The following is a 22,142-nucleotide window of genomic DNA, read 5'->3' as shown; positions in this document are numbered from 1 at the left end:
TTTATACATGCTTATTTTTTGTGTGTATCCCATGTACTTATAATTTAGGTGCACCATAGTTCACCTCCAAAATTATTAGTGACTTTAGGCTTGTTGGAGTGTGTCAATGAATATAATTTTTTTAAACGAACTAGTTTACATATATGCTATTTTTATTACATAGTAATACATGGGCTGGCGAGAAAATAAGTATATAATTAACAGATTGTATAAATATTATACACTGCATTTTGGAATTAATCTACAGGTATACCTTAAACGTAATCAGGCTATTTACACCAGTTATTTTATTTATTTATTTATTTAAGAATGGCTGTACTGATTATAATGAGCTCTGATTTGTTCGATTCATCACCACCCTGAATAGCAGAATAATTATTAACAAAAAAACTTAATGCTATTTAATGTGAATTATTGTTATTGACAAAACTTATATTAGAAGAAGTGCGTGCATAGCCAGTATAGCTTGTACATAGGCATGAGTTGTCTATAATTATGTCAAAAAGAGTAAGCAAAATAAATGAGTAAATTTAAGTATATGTGAAAGAGTAATTTGTTTAATATGAACACGTTACGAGCCAAAATTTATTATGATATGGATATGATTAACTCAACCGTATGGACAGCAAACAGATGATAATGGAGCAATACACTCCAAAACAGACACTGGCAGAAACTCCCCTTGTTTGTATCTTGTATTTATCTGTATAAGAAAATATTTGGTCTCCAAGTCATTGGGCTCCATTTATTTAAATTCATTACAGGTTTAAATACAGTTCATTACAAGTGACAGGGATTGCATCCAGTGTTTGTGACTTGATTACTGGGACATTAATGTGGGTATTTTCAGTGCTGCAGTTTGGCACAACTTGTCCCACGGTGCGGGGCAGCTTGCCAGCCCTGCTTCAAAAAGCTGGTGTGCACTCAACTATTGCACTACTAACTATTCTGTGTTTATACCTTACCAAACACCAAACGCATCTTTATCTTTTGTCATGCTGGCAATTTTTGTTCGTAAGTGTGAAAAACGTGGGGTTTCTGCTTATAATTTATTTCTAATAATCATTTTCTATAAAGAAGGCTATTAAAGTTTGTATACAATGATTATTTTGTACATTTTACAATGTTTAAGCAATTTAAAACAACTTATGTTCTTAAATGTGTTGAAATTTCTTCACCAACATTTTTTTTTATAAATAAAAATGTAAAATAACTTCGATAATTAATCAACAAGTATTTCAATATATTTTAAGTATTCAAAATAATGACTACTTGTTTTTAAAGGATTACGTTTGTATTTAATTTTTTACAACACTTGTATTTATACATTTTTTATATATTGTAAGCTTATTAGAGAAGGTGTTAGGTAAAACATTGAGATGTTTACAATAACATAACCAGAATATAAGTGCCTAAGATAACTTCCATAACTCCTAACTGATTCTATCACATATAACGTAATATAAGAATAATAATTACAAGTCATATCTCTTGTAAAACCATGTTAGCCAATTTTATTCAATAATAAGAATGTAGTCATTCTCAGTTCGCTCACACACAGTACTGAGAAGCTAATACACTGCTAAATATGTACAACAATTAACAACCGTATGAAAAATCACACATATTTTCTTCAGAAATGTTATATAAAATGGATTTAAAATAACAATCTTTTTCAATACATGAGCAATTAAAAACTTTTACGTTTACGTTTCAGTAACGCATACTTTGATGTTTTATTAAAAGCATCTATACATTTCACAGACTAGTACCATCTGCTGTGTTTCTTTTTTAACTGGTCTTGATTTTACTTTATTTGTAGGTCCGGAATTTTCAGTAAACTCAAGTAAATCATACTGTGAATATTTCCACATTAAGTTGTATAAATTATGTATCTATCCTCAAACACACAGATATTTTTTACTTTTTTTTATCCTTCTTACAAGTAAATAAGACAATCCTCCCTGTCATGTAGCACTCTTTATCAGTACCATCAATCTCGTACTGTACCAATTCTCTCCCTGATAAGATCCTGTGTAGAAAATGGGAAACCACTGTTTAAGAGGAAGCTAAGGCACCTACTGGTGCAAGGAGCCTACTACTCTGTTGGCGAGTTTGCGGATCATGAGGATTAATCAATTCTGTTGGGTTGGGGGTGCCATTATGTGTAGCACTTTAGCTTTTTGCCTTATAAACTTCTTGCATTCTTTGTTTAGATTAATTCTAATTCTTATAAATTATTTATAAGCATTAAACAATTGATTTTTTTATTTTTAAGGGTACTTGTTTGTTATTTCTATTGTTTTGTTACGTTTACTTATACTCGTATATATTTTAATTGATATGATGTGCGCCATACAATATTGTAATTGTCTACAGCAATAAAGCTATTATTATTATTATTATTATTATCCTCGCACAGAGCAGTGGTCCATGAGGAAGGACATTATAAGGTTTAAAGAGGATCACCCTATCCTTTTATTAAAAAAGATTTTACATATGTCAGTTGGACAAAATCTGAAATTGGCATTACACTTCAAAGCTATATAAAGAAAAAATATTTTATAGTGGGATAATTTAATACACTCTTACTACAAAATAAGTCAGCACCGTATGAAACGGGTCAAAAAGTTGACTTTCCACTCGATTTGGCTAATCTATACTTTGTCTGCCGAAGCTTGGAAGTTTTTCAAGAACAATGGTCAATTATTAATGAGTGTACTTTGAGAGAACTTTGTATACCAAGTCAGGCGGTTTGTTTCCCTGACAACTTTTGTTCTTAATGAAGTGGAAGAAATTTGTTGGGAGTCTTTTCATCTAGCTTTATTCAACAGCGGCCTTGGAAACGCCTTACGCAGCTGTGCTCTTCTGAACCTTAATTATTACATTAATTAAGGGGATTTATCTTAATAAAATAAAACCACTGAAAGAATACAGCAGTTTAATAAAATTCATTTTATCATGAATAATTCATTGGCTTATTTATTTGCAACTCACCATTGCAAACTTAATTATTAGTGATTACAAATTTCTCAGGAATCTTAAATTTTTTTCATAGATTCTCAATTACTTAGGTTTTGCTACTTAGTGTTTATCACAATGTAGTATTTATCTGTGATGTTAATTCAAACCTTTTCTCTGCAGTGGGGTGAATTTAATGTTCATTAAATAGTCTCAAAAGATATTATTGTTATCATTCTTGGTGCAATATTTATGAAAACGTTTTGAATGCAATTTTAAATCTAGCTGCTCAAAGTTGGTAGTGCCATTCATATACAAGTCTTACCGTTCTTGTACCATCTATGTAGGATTATAAGTAAGTACATGATATAATGAGCTATTTCATTATTTGTGTATAAAAAGATATTATTTTTATAATTAGTTACTAATTAACATTTTATCTCAGGACTGATTTGGTAAATTATAAGGCATCAATGAATACACACACAATTTATTGAAATTTTGAAGTTATTTGTTGAAATTGAATTAAAAGTTCATATAAACATTTGAATTGTTATTTATATTAAGTCAAGGTATTTAGAGTAGAACAAAGTCCAAATTACTATATATAAATTTAGCCTTTAGATCCAAAAACATGTATATGGTTGAAAATTTCAGTGTTATACAACAATCCAATTTTAGAATTCTTTACAAATGTTACATTGTGACTAGTTGAATGTATAAAGCGTCTTTATTTTAAATATAAGAGAGACGTGTCGAGTATGGATGAATGTCTATAAGATCATGCTGTTACAACACAATTACACAGAAAAATGATGAAATTTTTTCAACGTACAACACTGCCAAAGGTTGCAAGTGTAACGATTAAAACTGTATTTCAAGTAATTAATGTTCTGTAACAATCCGAATTACTTTAATGTACTTAAAACATTTGTATAATTATTAACTTATTCTACTTTATATTATTATAATACTTTTGTATTACGTTTCCTTCATCAAAACATTGCATTTAGTTGCTTATTTGTGCTTCTCAAACATTCTATGTCATAGACGCAAAGTTTTTCAAACCGCCAAATACTAATATTAATAATTTTTAAACTATTATTTGTGGATAAAATCCTAGAAAGAATGGGGGTGGGGGGGGGGGGGGGTGGGGGGGGGGGGGGGTGGGGGGGGGGGGGGGTGGGGGGGGGGGGGGGTGGGGGGGGGGGGGGGTGGGGGGGGGGGGGGCATTTAACAAATAAACTTCGAACTAAAAAGAATACTAAAACGCTCAATTACAAAATTATACATATTTTATAATTTTGGGTGTTTTTAAGTTGTATTTTTGTAATAAGGTATGTTGCTGGTATACTTGGTAGAAGATTAGCTGAAAATTTAAAAACTTGGTTCTTATAGGACTAACTTGAGTTGTTTATCACAGCCAACTCTTGAATGTAAGAAAATGGATCAAAGGTCAGGTCAAGACAGATTCAGCCACCGCTGTTGAATAAGTAATCATTTCTATTCCATCAGCAGTGGCCTACTTGCATGGCTTCCAGCTCATTACCTCTCCTACCCCTCGACTCTTTTTCACCTTCATTACTGTTCCTTTATATTAGAATAAAACACTATTTGTTTGGATTGGTAAAACTTTGTAAGATCCTAAATCTAAATGTAGTTAAGATTAATAAATATGCTACACTGTTGTATATTTTCAGAATTATTTTTGGTAAAAGCATGAATCAGATTTTTGTTTTAAAGTTTGCTAATGACGATAGAAGGTTTGAAGAAAGGATAAAAGGAATTCGAACATTTACCATTGTTATGTTACAAAATGTATAACACAACATTTCGAAAGATTGAAATCTTCTTCATCAGTTGAGCTTATAATTAGTTAGCATATAAAAAGAAAAATTCCTTTTTCATGAACTAATTATAGCCTTACCTGATGAAGAGGATAAATTTCAATCCTCGCAATGTTGTGTTATAAATTTTGTAAGATATAACAATGGCAAATGTCAAAATTCCTATTATCCTTCCTTCAAACCTTCCATCGTCAGTAACAAACTTTCAGTCCTCCAAATGTTGTGTTACACACATTTTGTAACATATAATGATGGAAAATATTCCAATTCCTATTATCCTTTCTTCAAACCTTCCATCAATATTAACAAACTTTCAGTTCTTGAAATGTGTTATACATTTTGTAACATATAATGATGGAAAATTTTCCAATTCCTATTATCCTTTCTTCAAACCTTCCGTCGTTATTAACAAACTTTCAGTTCTTGAAATGTTGTGTTATACATTTTGTAACATATAATGATGGAAAATTTTTCCAATTCCTATTATCCTTTCTTCAAACTTCCATCGTTATTAACAAACTTTCAGTTCTTGAAATGTGTTATACATTTTGTAACATATAATGATGGAAAATATTCCAATTCCTATTATCCTTTCTTCAAACCTTCCGTCTGTTATTAACAAACTTTCAGTTCTTGAAATGTTGTGTTATACATTTTGTAACATATAATGATGGAAAATATTCCAATTCCTATTTTCCTTTCTTCAAACCTTCCATCAATATTAACAAACTTTCAGTTATTGAAATGTGTGTTATACATTTTGTAACATATAATGATGGAAAAAATATTCCCAATTCCTATTATCCTTTCTTCAAACCTTCCATCGTTATTAACAAACTTTCAGTTCTTGAAATGTTGTGTTATACATTTTGTAACATATAACGATAGCAAATGTCCGAATACCTATGAACCAGTTGTTCAACTGAATGGTTGTTGAAATTGTATCATACTGTCAGACACACAAAAATTAGGTTTGAAACGGTGAAAAATAACACATCTTGCATATTAATATTTCAATAAGGCGAGCTTTAATAATAATAATTTATTAAAAGATTAGCGGTGAAGCTCTACACAGCCATTGAACTGCATAAGTAGAGCTACACTAAGCTACACGGAGACAACAAAGCTACTACAGTAGTTAATTACTCAGGGATTAAGTGTGCCGCAAACAAAGACACAGCATCCTACCTACCGCCTCTCTACACACACTAACAGTCTCATTGTGGATATCTTTAACTAGCCTCTTTAATTGATTTGTAACCACAGAAAACATTAAAATGGATTTACTAGAGAAATATACACAAAATCAGGCTTCTTATTTCTGTCTGTATTGATTAAAACTTTCAACCTTAACACTTAGAAATGAAATAAATTCTTTTACTACTACGATCTTGAAAACATTTTCAAATTAAGAGATCCATTATAAATGTGTAATCTTACATTTCATCAGGTATAGATTTCAAAACTGATGCATAAATAAAAACAATAGATACTATTAATGCAAAAATATTTATAGATATACTTGTAAAACATTTTATAAAGTTGATTTAGTTCTCAAATTTACAATAAATAACTAAATAAAAACATATGAGAGGGAGCAGATGAGAAGCAAATGAGTAACTTTAAAACATAACAAATAAGTTAATTTGTATGTTTCAACAATAACGTAACCAAGACAAAATTTGGGCAGGGGGGTCCAGACAACTAATATTTTCCCGTAGTAGACAGAGAGTAAGGCCCCATTTTTTTCCTTCCAAAGTTTTTGACCCATTTCTTTCTTGAGAAAAACCATTCACCAGTACATTTCAGTAATACTGAATTATTTAAATAATAATAATCATTTACTAAAAAAGTAATTGAAAAAAATTGAAAATTTGGGGGTATGGGTCCCTTGGATCCCCTTGCTGGATATGTCCTTGTATTTCAAATGAAAACATCAAAATAATTTTTTAATATTACACAACCATTTTACTTATATAATAATCCATAAAAATCACTTAAGATTTTTAGTCACAATTAAAAAACCTGACAGATTGTGTATTTTAATAAAAAGAATAACAATTTTCACAAAGTTTGATCAGTTATATGTTACATAACAGATTTATAAAACAGTTAAAATTATTAGTTCTGTTACATATATTAATTGATTATATTTTAGAAATGCAAGCACTGCCACTTTCATACATTTTGACATAAATTATAATCCGTTTTAATTTAAAACTGCTGAATTTTGAGATTTAATAATTATACATTATTTTTTTACAAAATGAAAAGATTCGATAAAATGTACTACTTGCTTATAATTTGTAAGTTTTATACTGCTATATGTGAAACTGAGTTCTAACGTAATTACATTAACTGAATTACTTTCTTGGGTGCCTTCAATGTCCAAAGTACTTTACAATACACTGTTGTATGCATTTTGCATATTATGAATTTGAAGGGGCTACAATGAATTCAACAATGATTCATTAATTGTTGAGAAAAACTTACTGTAAAGTATCAGTTCCGATATCTTATCTGATAAATAAAAAAATTTAATGCAAATAAGTTTTAACAAAATGTTAAAATTACTCAAATCAATAAAAAATTATAAAACATTTTGTCTATACTGTACTTCAATAGTTATTTTAAAATTGTTGAAGAGTTTCCCATTAATTATAATTAATGTTAATTAACAAATTATTATAAAATTAAAAGTATTTATATTATTTATTATTAAAATTATGATGTACTCTCTTTACTCCTGTAGCCACTCAAACCAAGTGGGGCTTTCCTCTTAAGCTGACATACATCCCCGGTACAATAAGGGTTAGTTTTGGGGGATTTGTGGGAATACAGATACAGATACAGATAACTTTATTCATGAGCTTCAAGCACAGAATGGTGTCAAAATTTTTATACAACGCTTCTCAGCTTATATTTTGACACTTTTTAATGTTCCTGTGAAAACTGACATAGACTCCCAGTACTACAAGGGTTAGTCTTTGGGGATGCGTGAGTATTCAAAGTTTCTCAGCTTGTTTGATACTTTCTGATGTTCTTCTCAAGCTGCCTTAGATTTCTGGTACTAGAAGAGTTAGTCTTTGGGGATGTGTGAGGATGCAACGATTTATCAGCTTGTTTTACCCTCACCTAAGGCTATTTTCAATTTGAATGCACTTTCACTGATATTTTTCATAAATATTAAGAGGTTAACATTATAAATATTTTTCAAACTATTTATTTTAATAGTTACTTACTAGGAAAATTGCAATAATAGAACACTACATTAATGAGAAGATAGTCAATACGATTGCTTGTTTTGAAATAGAATAATTACACTGTAATTCACTGCATAAAGGTAATTCAAAAATGTTTCCCTTTAATTATACTAAGTTAAATTAGATCAATTTTTAATTCTTCATCAACTAAATGACATATTTGAATGTTTAAGCATTTTTAAATGACTATGAGTGTTATTTCACAAGTAACAGCCGTTTGGTTATTTTAAAAAAATCACTCAATCAGATTAACATATTTTATTATATATTTGAAAAGTACATATTTTCTTTACTTCTATACGTAATTGCGAAGATTTATCGTCATCAAAACGCTGAAAGTCAAGCCAGTAGTCTGGAATTTGGTGGAAATTTATTCAAATGCCCAGAGCATATGAAACGTTGATCTTCTCTAACTGTTTTGTTGACTTTGACAACAAATTCATCACTCACCACTGATGACATGCCACTCCTTTCTTCATCGTGGATGTTTGTTTGTTCATTAACTTTTAAACAAACAAATCCATCCACCTACACTCCTTCTACCCACAATGTTTGGCCCATAAACAGCACAAAGTACCCAATGAATAACTACCGTTGAATATTGTTTTGCTCTAAAAAATGTAATTACAGCATACACTTTGCATTTGGCGGGAAACTCGACTGCAGCACATATTTTGCAAAAACTATAAAAAGTAATCGAGCACTTGTACAACCTTTTCATTATATGGATTTTTATGTATGAATGATGCTAACTGGTCGGCTACGTGCGTGCGTCAATGTAGGAGAGAGAGGGCACTAACCCCAATAATAACAGTACTGTACACAAATGCGGTTACTTGTAAAATAGTCCTCGTATACCATACAGAAATTTAGATACTTCAGTACTTTTTATCATCTTTGTTTATTTCTCTCACATATATATTAGAATGAAGTTAGTTAAATTATTTATATAAAATACTGCTACTTCTTTATTATCATACAAATAGTGTATAATGATTTGTCAGTATTTTTGTACATAATATGAACGTTTATAAAACAATAATGCCACTCTTAAAGAAACTTTTATAGAATTTTCTACTATGTTTTACTTTCTTCCAGAAAGGTTTTTGGGTTCTTTAAAAAAAACTGTTGCTAGCCAATAATATGTAATTCCTGAAAAAATATATGCTCAATTTTGGTACAAATAGAATTATTTTCAATAATACCGAAAATGCAATAATATGATATATAATTTTAATTAGAAATTGTGGGAACACAATATTATTTAGACATAGCAACGATGTTGTCACATATAGAGGAAGAATTGAACATAATTAACTGCATAAATAAAATCAAGAAACAAAGTCAGAGGTTTTAATGGTTGTGTTTAATGTGTAAAACTGGTCCCAACATTGATTTAACGCTTCTCATCTCATTTGAAAGAAAATGTACAAATGTTATCTCTACAAGGAAAACAACTACTCCCAGTATTTCAACATGATGATAACTGCAAAATATTTATCTAAATTGGGAATTACGTTTCAGGGAAATGAGCCGAAATGTTTTATGAGAAATATCAGAAGCAGAAATATCAAACTATTACGATATTATCAGACAGCAATGCCCAGATATAAAGTTCCCAGTAGGGACTCATTACACAGTGTTCTGGGAAACACAATCTCACAGTAATGACCGCTACTGGGAACCCATCCAGGGGTTATTGAGAGACTGATTGGGCAATCCTCTGTCATTGTGCACTGGACTATCATTGTAACGGGAAAGCAACAAACAACTCAATTCTATGGGGTGAATTGATCAACCTTTTGAATAACATTATTTTGTTTCAATTAAAACTTGTGTTATTCCTGTTAAATTATGGTCCAGTTCTAACACGATATAAAAATTGATTTTAACTGTTTAGTTTTAATAAAAGTATGTATTTTTAAGGGCTCAAAACAATTTTCTCTACTGAAAGTTTTTTTATCAGTAATTCAATAAATAAAATATTACATTCGTCAGAAAAAAATGTTTACATATTTTGCTACCACTATGAAGTTAGCAAGAGAATTTTAGATTTTTAATAAGGCCCATTATATTAACGCTCTGGTTGTTCACAATAAAAAAAGTTTTCAAAAAATGTCCAGTTTTTAAACATGTGTAATACCCAAAACTGTTCAGCTCAGATTGATTTTTTTTTGTAACTTTTATACATCATAATATCTGGTAGAAAATGGTTTTGTTCCTCAGCAAATAGAATTGTACTAAAGAGGAAAAAAATCAAGCATATAAAAAAGTATATACTACTTTTCAAATGCTTATTAAAAATTGATGTAAAAACATGGTTATTCATAGTTATAATATATTTGCTTTTTTTAGTTTGTAGTTATAAAACATATCTTCTTTATTTATTACACTGATAATTGAATACTTAAAAAATATATATAATCATGAACAAGAGCTTAAAATTTGGAGTCATTTGGGTAAAATATGTCAAACTTATAAAAAAGGATGGCCCGCGCAAAGCCATCCAAATTACTGCAAATTTTTACAATCCTGTATGGAAACATATAGGAAAGTGTAAATCGTTATTGTCATTGTGAAGAGAATTTAATTCTCTAACCTTTCGTGTATAGATACGCTATTTTAACGAAAAAATAATGTTACAGAAAAATAATTATTCTATAGTGAAAAACTGCAAAAAAAATTTTTGGAAAAAAGCAAATAAAGATATATTGTTGCAAAACAGCCAAAGGGTTAAACAGTCTATTAGCATTTACTCTCGCTGCATAAAGACATTAAATGCCTGGTAAGTGTTACCAAATAAAATATCCTGTCTGGCACAACCATAAAAACAGTAATTTTGTATATGAATGTCATCCTAAAATATTAAATTGAAGATATTCTTATTTTTGAAGGTTAATTTGTATAACACTGATGTGATGTTTATCTTTATTGGTTAACATGTTAAAATAATACTTTCAAACATTTAAAAACTTCAAATCATGAAACCTAAAGGGTTTAAATTCATATGAGCATATTAGTGGTTTCTAACAAATTCACATGTGTTGATTCAGAGTTATAATAAATTTCTTAACAGATTATCCTGCAACCATCTGGAAACCCTGTAAAAACTTCAAAAAATTCAAGAGTGAACTTTCCTGCAAATGACCTGAGAACAGTGGCATAGCAAAGGGGGGCGGCGGGGTTGGGCCGCACCGAGTGTCACCTTTTTGAGGTGACACCCACCCGGTCTCTCAACTTTAAGAACAATGTAAAAACAAACAAAATAAATCACTAGCACAAAAATTTCTTTTTCGGGGATTCCTCCACTAGCACTAGCTCAGCTCTTTGTATAATTCGGGGATTCCCGCAAAAGAGCCTGACGCTGTCGTGGGGGATTCTCCGTCCCATACTCGTGATCTTTGATGTTTTAGTTGCAACATTTCTCATTTGTTTCGTGAAGTGTGTTGTGTTTTTGTTGGCGATATTATAAATAATAAATGACCCATGACCTTTATCAAATAAAATTTATTGCTTTTTACTTTCGATGGGGTGACACCACCAACTTGCACAATGGGTGCCACCCAAGGTAGCTACGCCACTGCCTGAGAGTACTAAAGATTGTTTCTATTTTACCGCACAATCTATAATACCTGATATATAACCATTTATTAACCTTAATTCCTATTAAAATCTTTCCTTTATTTAATCATTCCAATCTCACTGACTACAGACACACATTCACAATCTCATCTTAACCAAGAACTCTATTGAGAAACATATATTTCTGACCATGTACTTGCCATAGTCATAGAATGTCTTTAACTATGAACAATAAATTTTGAAGACTGTTCTCATGGAACTACCAATTTCCGTCAGCATTATAAAATCATTGAAATATCCTTACTTTCAATAGTCATTTGAGACACCTCTCCTTACTCTCCATCAACAACAGTATGTTAGTTTAGGTGACATAGATCTGGCTCGGGAGTGTACCGGAGGATCCCGGGTGATGAAAGGAATCCAATCTTCTCTGGATTCATTAAAGATCATTGGTTGCATGCAAAGAGGCTCTGCTGCATCAACCTAATTGGGGAAGTGCGTAGTTGGGAGTGTTACAACTAGAATGCAAAATTGTGGATACCATTCATCTTCGTAAGCTTATTATTAAGTAACCCTAAATTATGTAAGGTTAACGATTTATAATAAGAATAACTATTCATTTTCTTCCTTCATAGGGTAGATAAAGACAAAAACTTTTTATGTGAAACATATGCAAAGTTGGGATCCTTTTCCATCTGATGTGTGTGCAACATAGGGTCATTTCATCTTAGCTCTCCCGAATCTCAAATTTTAAAATCTAAAGACACATCCCAATCTCCGCTGCAAACTTGATCCAAATTATTGGGTTTTCCGATGCACCTGAAAAGGGCTCTGCAACCAATTTGAATCCACGCACTGAACATAATGATGGTGTAAGAACTCAACTCTTAAATACTAAAAGTAGAGTTGCTTTATGGTGCTCAACTTCTCTCACCACTTTTTATGTTCATTAAGGAACTAATAGATACAGTATCGTCTCATGGTATCTTACTATTCTCTGATTCACGTATTGTACATTCCTGGCTTAGGATGGCTCCTCATGACTTAAAAACATTTCTCATAAACAGAGTAGTGGATATTCCAGAAGAAATTACTCCTGATCAGAGGCGACATGTTCATTCTAGGGATAACTGTTGTGATGTTGCCAGTACAGACAGGTATTCTATATCAGGACCTTGTGAAATGTGATTTATGGTGGAGAGGGCCTAATTTCTTTTATAATCCAATTTTAAGATGAAAATCACCTAATTACCTAAAGTACCTAAATCACTAGTACCTACAGCTACTGAAAACTTGCCTGAAATCAAATCTGGTCTCATGGTCACATTAGAAAAGAAACAATCCAAAATTTTTGAAAACTCACTTAGCTTAACAAAGGGTAACTCTGTATTAGTTTTTGTACTGAGATTTTATCCACAACCTTCAGTTAAGAAGAAAAGGTACAACTCCTTTAACAGGTCCTATAAATACTCAAGAGTTATAAGTCTAGCCTTGTCCCTAAATGAAAATTCTTTTGTATGGGTGGGAGGGTGCATAAATATTCCATTCTTCCTTACTCAGCAAAATATTCTCTTCTAGCTAATTACTCAATTTTTATAAAATACTTATTTATATATCATAGAAATAGCCTATAATGATTTTTCAGTATCTTTGTACATAATACGAAGGTTCCAACTCTTTAAGAACCTTTTATAAAATTTTCTACTATGTTTTACTTTTTTTAAGACAATTTTAAGATTAATTTTTTTTATGTTGCTAGCTAATAATATTTAATTTGTGAAAAAATGTATGCTCAATTTTCACAACAAAATATTATTTATTAAAAAAAGCAATAATACGTAAAATTATTTTAATTACAATTTGACCCCAACACATATTACTAAGGCCTAGGAACATGAACACTTGAGTGAAAATTGTGTAATCTATGTTATGTTACATTAAAATATGTTAAACAATTCCTTAGAGTTGAAACTGCTGCACCCTGAAAACTTTTCTACTAACTAATGACGCGTTTAACAGTATCTGACATTAGATGAAAACTAGACTAGACAAACTATTTTATATACTCTAGATTTTAAATTATTTTTTACCCTAAAGGTTTTACTCCTACCAGTATTTAACAGAGATCCAAAAAAGTATTATATAACAAGTACCACACATTTAAAAGAATTCAAATTTGTAAAACTATTTATCACCATAATTAAGAGTAAAATGTCGAATTATTTTATTTGAACAAAAATTTACAAATCATAGTGGTGTTTTTACAAGGAAAACTACAGTATTTGAACATGATGAAACTGAGAATTCAAGGAAATTATCTGAAATGTTTTTTTAGAAATACCAGAAGCAGAAACATCAAACGATCATGATATTATCAGACAGCAATGCTCAGATATAAAGTTCCCAGTAGGGACTCATTACACAGTGTTCTGGGAAACACAATCTCACAGTAATGACCGCTACTGGGAACCCATCCAGGGGTTATTGAGAGACTGATTGGGCAATCCTCTGTCATTGTGCACTGGACTATCACTGTAACGGGAAAGCAACAAACAACTCAATTCTACGGGGTGAATTGAATAATCAACATTATGACAAAGGTTCCATTGTGTTTAACCCTATGTCTGTTTACAACAACGAATATTTTTCTACAAATGTCCCGGTAATTTTAAGATGTATAATACCTAAAATTGTTCAGCTAAAATCACATTTTTGCAGTGTTTTACTTAATAATTTGTAACTTCTTTATAGATCATTATATTTGCTTGAAATTGGTCTTGTTTTTCACCAAATAGAATTGTATTTCAGAGAAAAACATTTTTCAGGCATATAGAAAGGTATTGATTTGTTACATGCTTATTCATACTCACCATATTTTCTTTTCTTTAATTTTTAGTTATAAAACATGTTTTTTTTTTTCGTTGGTAGTTAATATCTAGAATGTTATATTTATTGTCAAACTTTTATGGATTTGGCAGCAATACTGGAAACATTAAAAAAACTAAGGCTTGTTGCAACGCAAATATCCAAATATTCAGGAAGTATTGATATTATAACACTAATAAATGTAAATTGTATACTGCTTTATGATTTATTATTACATTAAAACACAATTACGAAACGAAAGTAAACAGTGTTACTAGTCAAACAGGTAATATGCATCTGACAAATTCATCGGCTGACAGACCATAACCAACATCGTATTTAATTATCATTCCAAAAACCTATGAGGAAGAAAAAATCTAGTATTAATCAAAACATATTGAATGCAGCTATATGGTAATGCAGCTATATTAAATATCGTCGGATTAAAACGCATGTACAGATCATGCCAGGCCATTACATTAAACCAATCAATGCCGGTAATTTACAAGGTTTTACCGCGTCTAATATGCCACTGCAGCGGCACTCAAAGGGTTAAATTGTATTTTTTAATAATGAAGCAGTTTTATTTAATCACTATACCAACTATACTAATACCTTTTTTGTGATAGCAAGGCCTCACAAAATAAAAAGTTACTAGTATTGGTTGTTATGTTTTCTATGTAGTGATTAAATTAAGAATAGCCAATACAAAGCTCCATCTTCAACATTAAGCAGTTTTTTGTATAACTTGTTTAATTTATACAACTGATTATATCACATCTCAATTCTTCCATGGTGTACCTCTCCAAGCTTCATAACAAGTAACTCATATTTTCATCTTAAATTCTCTAACTTCTGAGTTAAATAAACTAATTTGAATTATTCCTAATACAATCGTTCAACATTTTTGCGCTTAATTGTGGAATAGTGAAACTTTTAGAATAATTGCGAACGTCCAATTTAAAAATTTTGTATTAGCAGAGGCTAGGTTACAAACTGATCCAAAGCATCTGTAACTTTTATCTCTGTACCACGCTTAGTTTGGATCAAGTTGAAACTAATGGAGTTATCATGTTATATTGCATAAACGCATACAGAATGAATACATATACATAAAGCCCGCTCCCTTGTTAATGTTTTAACAATTTAAGTTAGAGAATGGAAATTCAGGAAATGCCACTGGACAAATACAATTTACTTTTTGATGTATTTCAAATTTTCAAAAATGTTCCCCCAACAAAACTTTTTAAATTGGGTCCCACCCCCCCTTTTTGTTATACTTTTTCAAAAAAAGCATAAAAATATACAAATTTTGATAAAAACTCTTTACGTTAATTTATTTTTGAAATATTCAGGATCAAGTATAAATTTAATATTTTTTTATTTATAAACTCCATCTAAATATTTTGTAAAATTAATTTATGGATGCAAAGCATTACATTTTTTTGAATACAAAAATATTGGATAGTTGTAATGATAACTCCAAAGATTAATATTTTTCTGTGTAAAACTTGTGCAGAAAAACTGTTTCAACACATGATAAAAATGTTTTAAGATGTGAAATCAGATCTTAAACTTGATTTGTAAGCCTTAACACTCTAATTTTATTCCTTCCTCTTTCCTCTAATAATATTCTAAAATATTCCAAATATTCTGTTAGTTAGTTAGCTTCATAAAACCAGTAAAACTAAGAATTAGGATGAAACAAGATCTTAAGAACATAAAGAGTGCAGAGAATTGAGATACCTGGCTCGAGCATGTGGTATTAAACACTCTTGGTTTGATTAAAATGGATGGGATAAAAGTTTTGGCTAGGTCACCAGAGAATAAGCAACATCTAATCTAATTCATTATCTTTAATTGTATGCTTCACTAAGCTTGTTCTAGAGTCTGAAAACATTCAACTAAAAAGTAATCATTCAGAGAAAAATTGTGTTCAATTTTTTTGTTCACTTACCCCTTTTTATTAATTGATGAAATTGGGAGATTAGCTTATTGCTTGAATAGAATTTTATTTATTATTCCATTTTTTGTTTAAACGTATGAACTAAACCTATGAATATGAAAAAGAGAGTTTCTTTTAGAACTCTAGTCACTTTTTCTGTATTAATGTTGATTCTTCATCACTGTTGATTCCCTCCCAAATTAACATACAGTTGAGATGGTTTCATTTTTTGGTGAAACAGGGAGTAATTACCATGAAACAGTGTGACTATTCAACGTTCATCCTAAGTGGCAATTGGTGGAAGCTGCCACTTTTACCATCAGACTCTACACGAAGACACAAGAAGACACACGGCTGCCCTCAAAAAGAAGAAGACATATGGCTGGAAGTTTTACTCGATGTAACAAAATCACCATTACCATCAAAGACTCTCCAAGATCCGGAAACCCTCAACAAGAAGACACACGGCTGGAAGTTTTACTCAATGTAACAGAATTACTACAGCAATATATAAGAAAACTTGCGCAAAAACACGTATCTCCACAAAGACCTCTTATTCTACAAAAAAAGTGCATCCGAATTCTTGCAGGTTTACAGCCCAGAGATACTTGTCGAGAAGCTTTCATTGAACTTAATATATTAACTGTAGTATCTCTGTACATACTACAAGTAATAATGTATGCAAACAATAACAACTTGACAAGAGGAAGAGACCTGCACACATACAACACCTACCGGGCTGCAAATTTCACTTTACCAGCACATAGAACCGCATTGTATTCGGAGAAGCCATCATACATGGGTGCCAAGCTCTTCAACATCCTACCCGAATTCATCAAGTCACAAGAAGAGAGCAATGCCATCAAGAGGGAGCTGAGAAGATGGTTACTGAACTACCCCTTTTATACAATTGACGAATTCTTAAACTGGAGGATCCAGTGGAACTTTGAAACTTAAAAACCACATTTGAAAGATTGACTCAAACTAAATAACTAAATTTAAACCATACTCACTATGTATTTTGTAAAATGTTGATGCTATTGTAATTCTTGAAGAATGTACAAATAAAGATGATTGTCTATTGTCCATTGTCTCCTATGAACTTAAGCAGAATATTGTAAAAAAGTGTGTATCCTTATTATTACAGTATTATAGAATACAACTTGTGCATGAATAAAAACTCAGCTTATTCTCAGACTCCTGGGCGGGTGGCCACCCTGAAAGTAATCTCCTCAGCATCAATGCACTTTGGAAGTTGAATATTCCATTCGTTGAAGCCACCCAATTTTTGATTTGGATTCAAAATATTTATGATTCTTATCATCAATTTTGGCTCCAGAAGAAAAGCAACTATTACGCAAATGTTTCTGCAGATTGAAGAATAAAAGTTGCACATAGTGAGATCAGGTAAAAAAGTGAGATGCTCTATTTTTTATGCATTTATGTCCAATATCCCCAAAGTTTTTGCAGCAGTGTGAGCGAAAGGCATTATCGTGATGCAAAAGTAACGTTTTAAGTCCTGAAGAACTTCTGGCAAGCATTGTTCAGCGTACTAACTTGCTGTGACACACCTTTATCCCTCTAGTTAATATTAATAGCCTACACCAGTCTCGTAATTCTGAAGAAAACAATGTTCACTTTCTCTGTCAATCGTTGTTTCTTCAACATTGTGGGGGATGACTTGTTTTCAAACATTCATATGTAACACTCTCCTCAAGTTGGACAGTCATAAAATGGCCAGAGACAATGTTGGAAATAATGCAATGACCACCACTAATAAACAGTTGGAAGGTCTGCTGGCTGATTCTCACATGCTTAACTTTTTGCTCATATGTCAAATCATAAAGTGCCCATTAAGAATAGGTTTTTCTGTCATTTAGAAAGTCATACAATATTATTTGCACTGCTGTTATTCCTTAGGGATGCTTTATCATTAAATAAGTGCAGTGTCTGTCTTCTTGAATCATAGAGCGCACCTGATCAATGTTTTCTTGAGTGACAGCAGAATGCAGTCTTCCTGAACATTCGTCATCTTGAAGCGAATTACGTCCCCTTCAAAACTCTGAGTACCACCAAAGAAAATAGTACAAAATAGTGCTTCAGAATCAAAAGCAACTTTAAAACATTCGGCGCACTCTTAATGAGACAAACCTACTTAAAAATCATAGTCCGAAAATGCTCTATCATCAATAAATCCATGACTTGAAAATTTATCTTTCCAAACAGACACATAAGACACTGATGAACCTAAATTGCTGTCAGACACTGATAAGCATTCAATCAGATAAGAATGATAAGATTATTGCAGTATGCACTGTCTGTCAGTATATCAAAACTTTCATTAATAACTCTTGTACTTGAAAAGAATGAACAGGACCCTGATTACGTCAATAAGGCATGATTTAGAGACAAATGCACTTTCTTCTTTAACAGTGCTCTAAATAGACACAACTGCCGGTACTGGTGTTTAGAAAACCCGCATGAATATTGTAGAACATCCCTAAAGGATGAATGTTTATGCGGGCAATTTCCAATCTTCAAACTCTCCATTTAACGGGTCCAGATTATCGAGCACTGTTAGAAGATGCTATCGTTCTGAGAATTTTTGAGATGATTGGTTGTGAAGAAAACTTCAACTCCATCTTTCCGCCTAACTGTGCACCCCCCACATATTGCTGTCAACATATAAAGCTCTCTTTGACTCTCAGGAAAATGGATTGGTGCCTGTGAACAGTCAGTGCTATTGCCTGATATAACTCACTCAATGCGATTTTATTCTGTGGGGCCATCTAAAGAGCAAAGTATTTATGACTCGACCCCTGAATTGGGATGATCTGCTGCTTCGTGTTTACTGCAAAGAGCAGGAAGATTATACCTGCAGTGTTGAGGAATGTGTGAGCAGAGATTATCCACTGGCGGTACTACTGGCACTGGAGGGGGTTTCAAGCAGAGCTCCAAAGAATTTCCAGTAAGAAATTGTTACTAAAATATTAATGGTTAATTAATTTAGCCTTATTAAATTGTCTTATCCTAAACTTGTTTTTAATCATCATCCAGTCATTGTAAAAAACTCTCTCTGATTAATTTAATTTTAGAATAATTTTTACATTTCTTTACATTGTTAGGAGTAGGAGGGATCATTTAGCGTTGTTATTACAACTGTCCTCTAATTTTCTTTTAATAGTGATTCTAACGATGAATGTAATTGATCTACTCGTATATTTATATTACATTTAGCAAAATGTTTATGAATAAAATTTACGGATTTTAAAAACAATTGTTAAAGTTGATCCTGAACGTTTCGAAAACCAATGTAAGATGCGGTTTGAGCTGAATTATTACTTTTTATACCCTTCATCAAAAGGTACCATAAAGAGATGTTGCCAATTAGAACATTTTGAGTTTAAGGGCGATTTAAAAAAAAAGTTTAAATACATCAAAACTAAGGTAATTTATTCACTGCCATTGTGCACACTTTTTGGGTATTGGGGCACACCATTATGTGTTGTAGAAGCCCTATACATGTTAACACTGGTTGGGATTGCCCCAGGCGCACCATTATGCTTCACAACAATGGCCAGTTTCACACTGCATTACAGAAATAACAAAATTTCAACAACAAAACTATATGAGATCATTTGTCAAAACAGTGCAATAAATCAGTTGGTGACTCAACTATACCTTGAGCAAGGTGAGTATCTTCTGACTGAGCTCGTAGTCAAAGTTGGAGTACTTAGAGTTGGACATGTCGTAGATGAAGACTAGTCCGCTGTGCTGCGTGTCAACGCTCTCCAGCGCAACATCTAGCTGGTACACCACGCCCTGCAACACGACCACACACCCTCACATTTATTCTTAACATTATCATTGGCAGGGAAACATAGGTGAGACATATTAGTGGAAAACGTCCATAGGGAAATTTGAGAAGGAACACATTGGTGGAAACATATTTCAATACAATATCAGTAGGAGAATATTTGGGGCAAAACATAGAGATATTAAATTTGGCATCGGTAGGGGAAAAATTGTGGGAAGTTTCTGGTGAGAAAAATACTACAGATCATCAGCCGATCTACTAGTAGATATCAGTACAGGAACAAGAAGGGAACTTGAAAAATTTTGTTTGCAAAAAAGATCATTATGTTGGCACTATACGATTGGTTAGATGAGTTCTCCACAAATAATAGATTTTGATTTCTGTACTGATTGAATTAATCAGAATAAAGGAACAATTTACTAAAAAAATTACATGTTTTGAAAACAAACATGCAGGTTACAATTTTTTTCCGTGCAAGACACATAAAATACAGAACAGATATACAGTATTTTATGTATCTGTATAATCTTTCCAAAAATATTTAATTTAGGCTAGGTTGCTCATTTCACTTAAAAGCTAACAAGATATTTAGTAATGGGAGGAAGCACAGCAAGTTTGGATGGATACAAATCACATTTGAGTCAGAAAGTATAATTTGTAAAACTAACAGCATAAACAGAATATGAGACTGATTTAATCAATTATAAGGTCAGTGCAAATTTTAAAATAAGCTCTCACTTTGTAAAAAGTATTGTTTTCCATCTAAAACTTTGGAATAAAATCCCCCTTTGTGAGAAGTGCACTTATTCGGCTTGGTGGAATTATTTTGAATTATTAGGATAATCCAGAAGGTCCATTGAAATGGATGAAATTGAACATAATACCTCTGATGACAAAAGCAACATTCACCACCATAATAACATCCTTATTTGTATTGATAGTAGCCCCAAAAAATTATAGGTACCTTTTCTAATTACATTCCAGAATATACCTTCAGCCCGAGTTAGTCTCACCAAAAACACTCTTTGAAGTACGTTAAGAACAAGTTACCTGAAGTGTGGTCTGGTGCGAGGATAGCTGGGGAGAATGTATCCTGGCTGTGAACACTGCAATTGCTGCTCCTGATTCGTCTCTGGTCGGCTGCACAGAATAACAACGTTGTGAGTCTACTGATCACGTTGAGACTTTACACTATCAGGTATTTGTAAGATCTGTCTAATCATGAACATTACAATGTCCAAGTGGGATCATCAATGGCTCTGTACATGTCTGAATAAACAATAATTAACAATTTATAATTATATAACAATATTAGAAAAGGCGTTAAGAATTATACAAAGGCTAAATTACAATTCAGTTAAAAATTAATCCTGCTCATTGGCTCTACATGCAGCTTCAACGTTGTTAATACATATTTATACATATTATATTACATGTTCTTTTGTTTAATTTAAATACATAAACTTTATTATTTGAACCCATAATAATATTTTAAAATACATTTAATAACGTGTGTCGTCATCACGGTACTACACAGTGCTGCAATTAGGAAAATATTAATTTAGTTAGTTATTTGATCCAGAGATTGCAGCACTTTCCAGCCACAACTGGATAAGGATTTAATTTTATAACTGCGCAATATAGTGGGCCACACATAGTGATCTGACAAGCTGGACCGCAAAACGGTGAGGACCGCAACATGTGGCTTGCCAAGTTGAGGAACAAGACGTGTTCATAAATCAACAATCTGAGAGAACAGCCATGGTCACCGCCGTGGCCAAGTGACATAAGAGGCAAATCATATGAATTTAATGCCGATCCCAAAGAGTTCATGAAAAATTATGATACTGGGCCTAAGATTG

General features: G+C 31.8%; 2 protein-coding genes across 3 annotated transcripts in view; one reads left to right on the top strand and one right to left on the bottom strand.

The window, feature by feature from the left end:
- LOC124365730 (tyrosine-protein phosphatase non-receptor type 9-like) overlaps positions 1–22,142 on the top strand; it is a 174,308-nt gene that overhangs the window by 31,327 nt on the left and 120,839 nt on the right.
- Positions 19,749–22,142, bottom strand: part of LOC124365732 (tyrosine-protein phosphatase non-receptor type 9-like) — a 37,464-nt gene continuing 35,070 nt past the window's right edge. Inside the window, exons 3-4 of one of the 2 annotated variants that reach the window (XM_046821716.1) lie at positions 21,331–21,420; positions 19,749–20,285 (exon numbers count right to left, since the gene is read on the bottom strand). In XM_046821716.1, coding sequence (XP_046677672.1) covers positions 20,139–20,285; positions 21,331–21,420 — 237 coding nt within the window. In that variant the 3' untranslated portion in view covers positions 19,749–20,138. The remainder of the gene's footprint in view (positions 20,286–21,330; positions 21,421–22,142) is intronic. The other variant, XM_046821718.1, reaches the window with a different exon arrangement.

The sequence above is a fragment of the Homalodisca vitripennis genome, chromosome 7 (assembly GCF_021130785.1).
Source record: "Homalodisca vitripennis isolate AUS2020 chromosome 7, UT_GWSS_2.1, whole genome shotgun sequence".
Taxonomy (NCBI): Eukaryota; Metazoa; Arthropoda; class Insecta; order Hemiptera; family Cicadellidae; genus Homalodisca; species Homalodisca vitripennis.
Note: the sequence above shows the minus strand (reverse complement) of the source record. Positions and strands in the feature narration are given on the sequence as shown.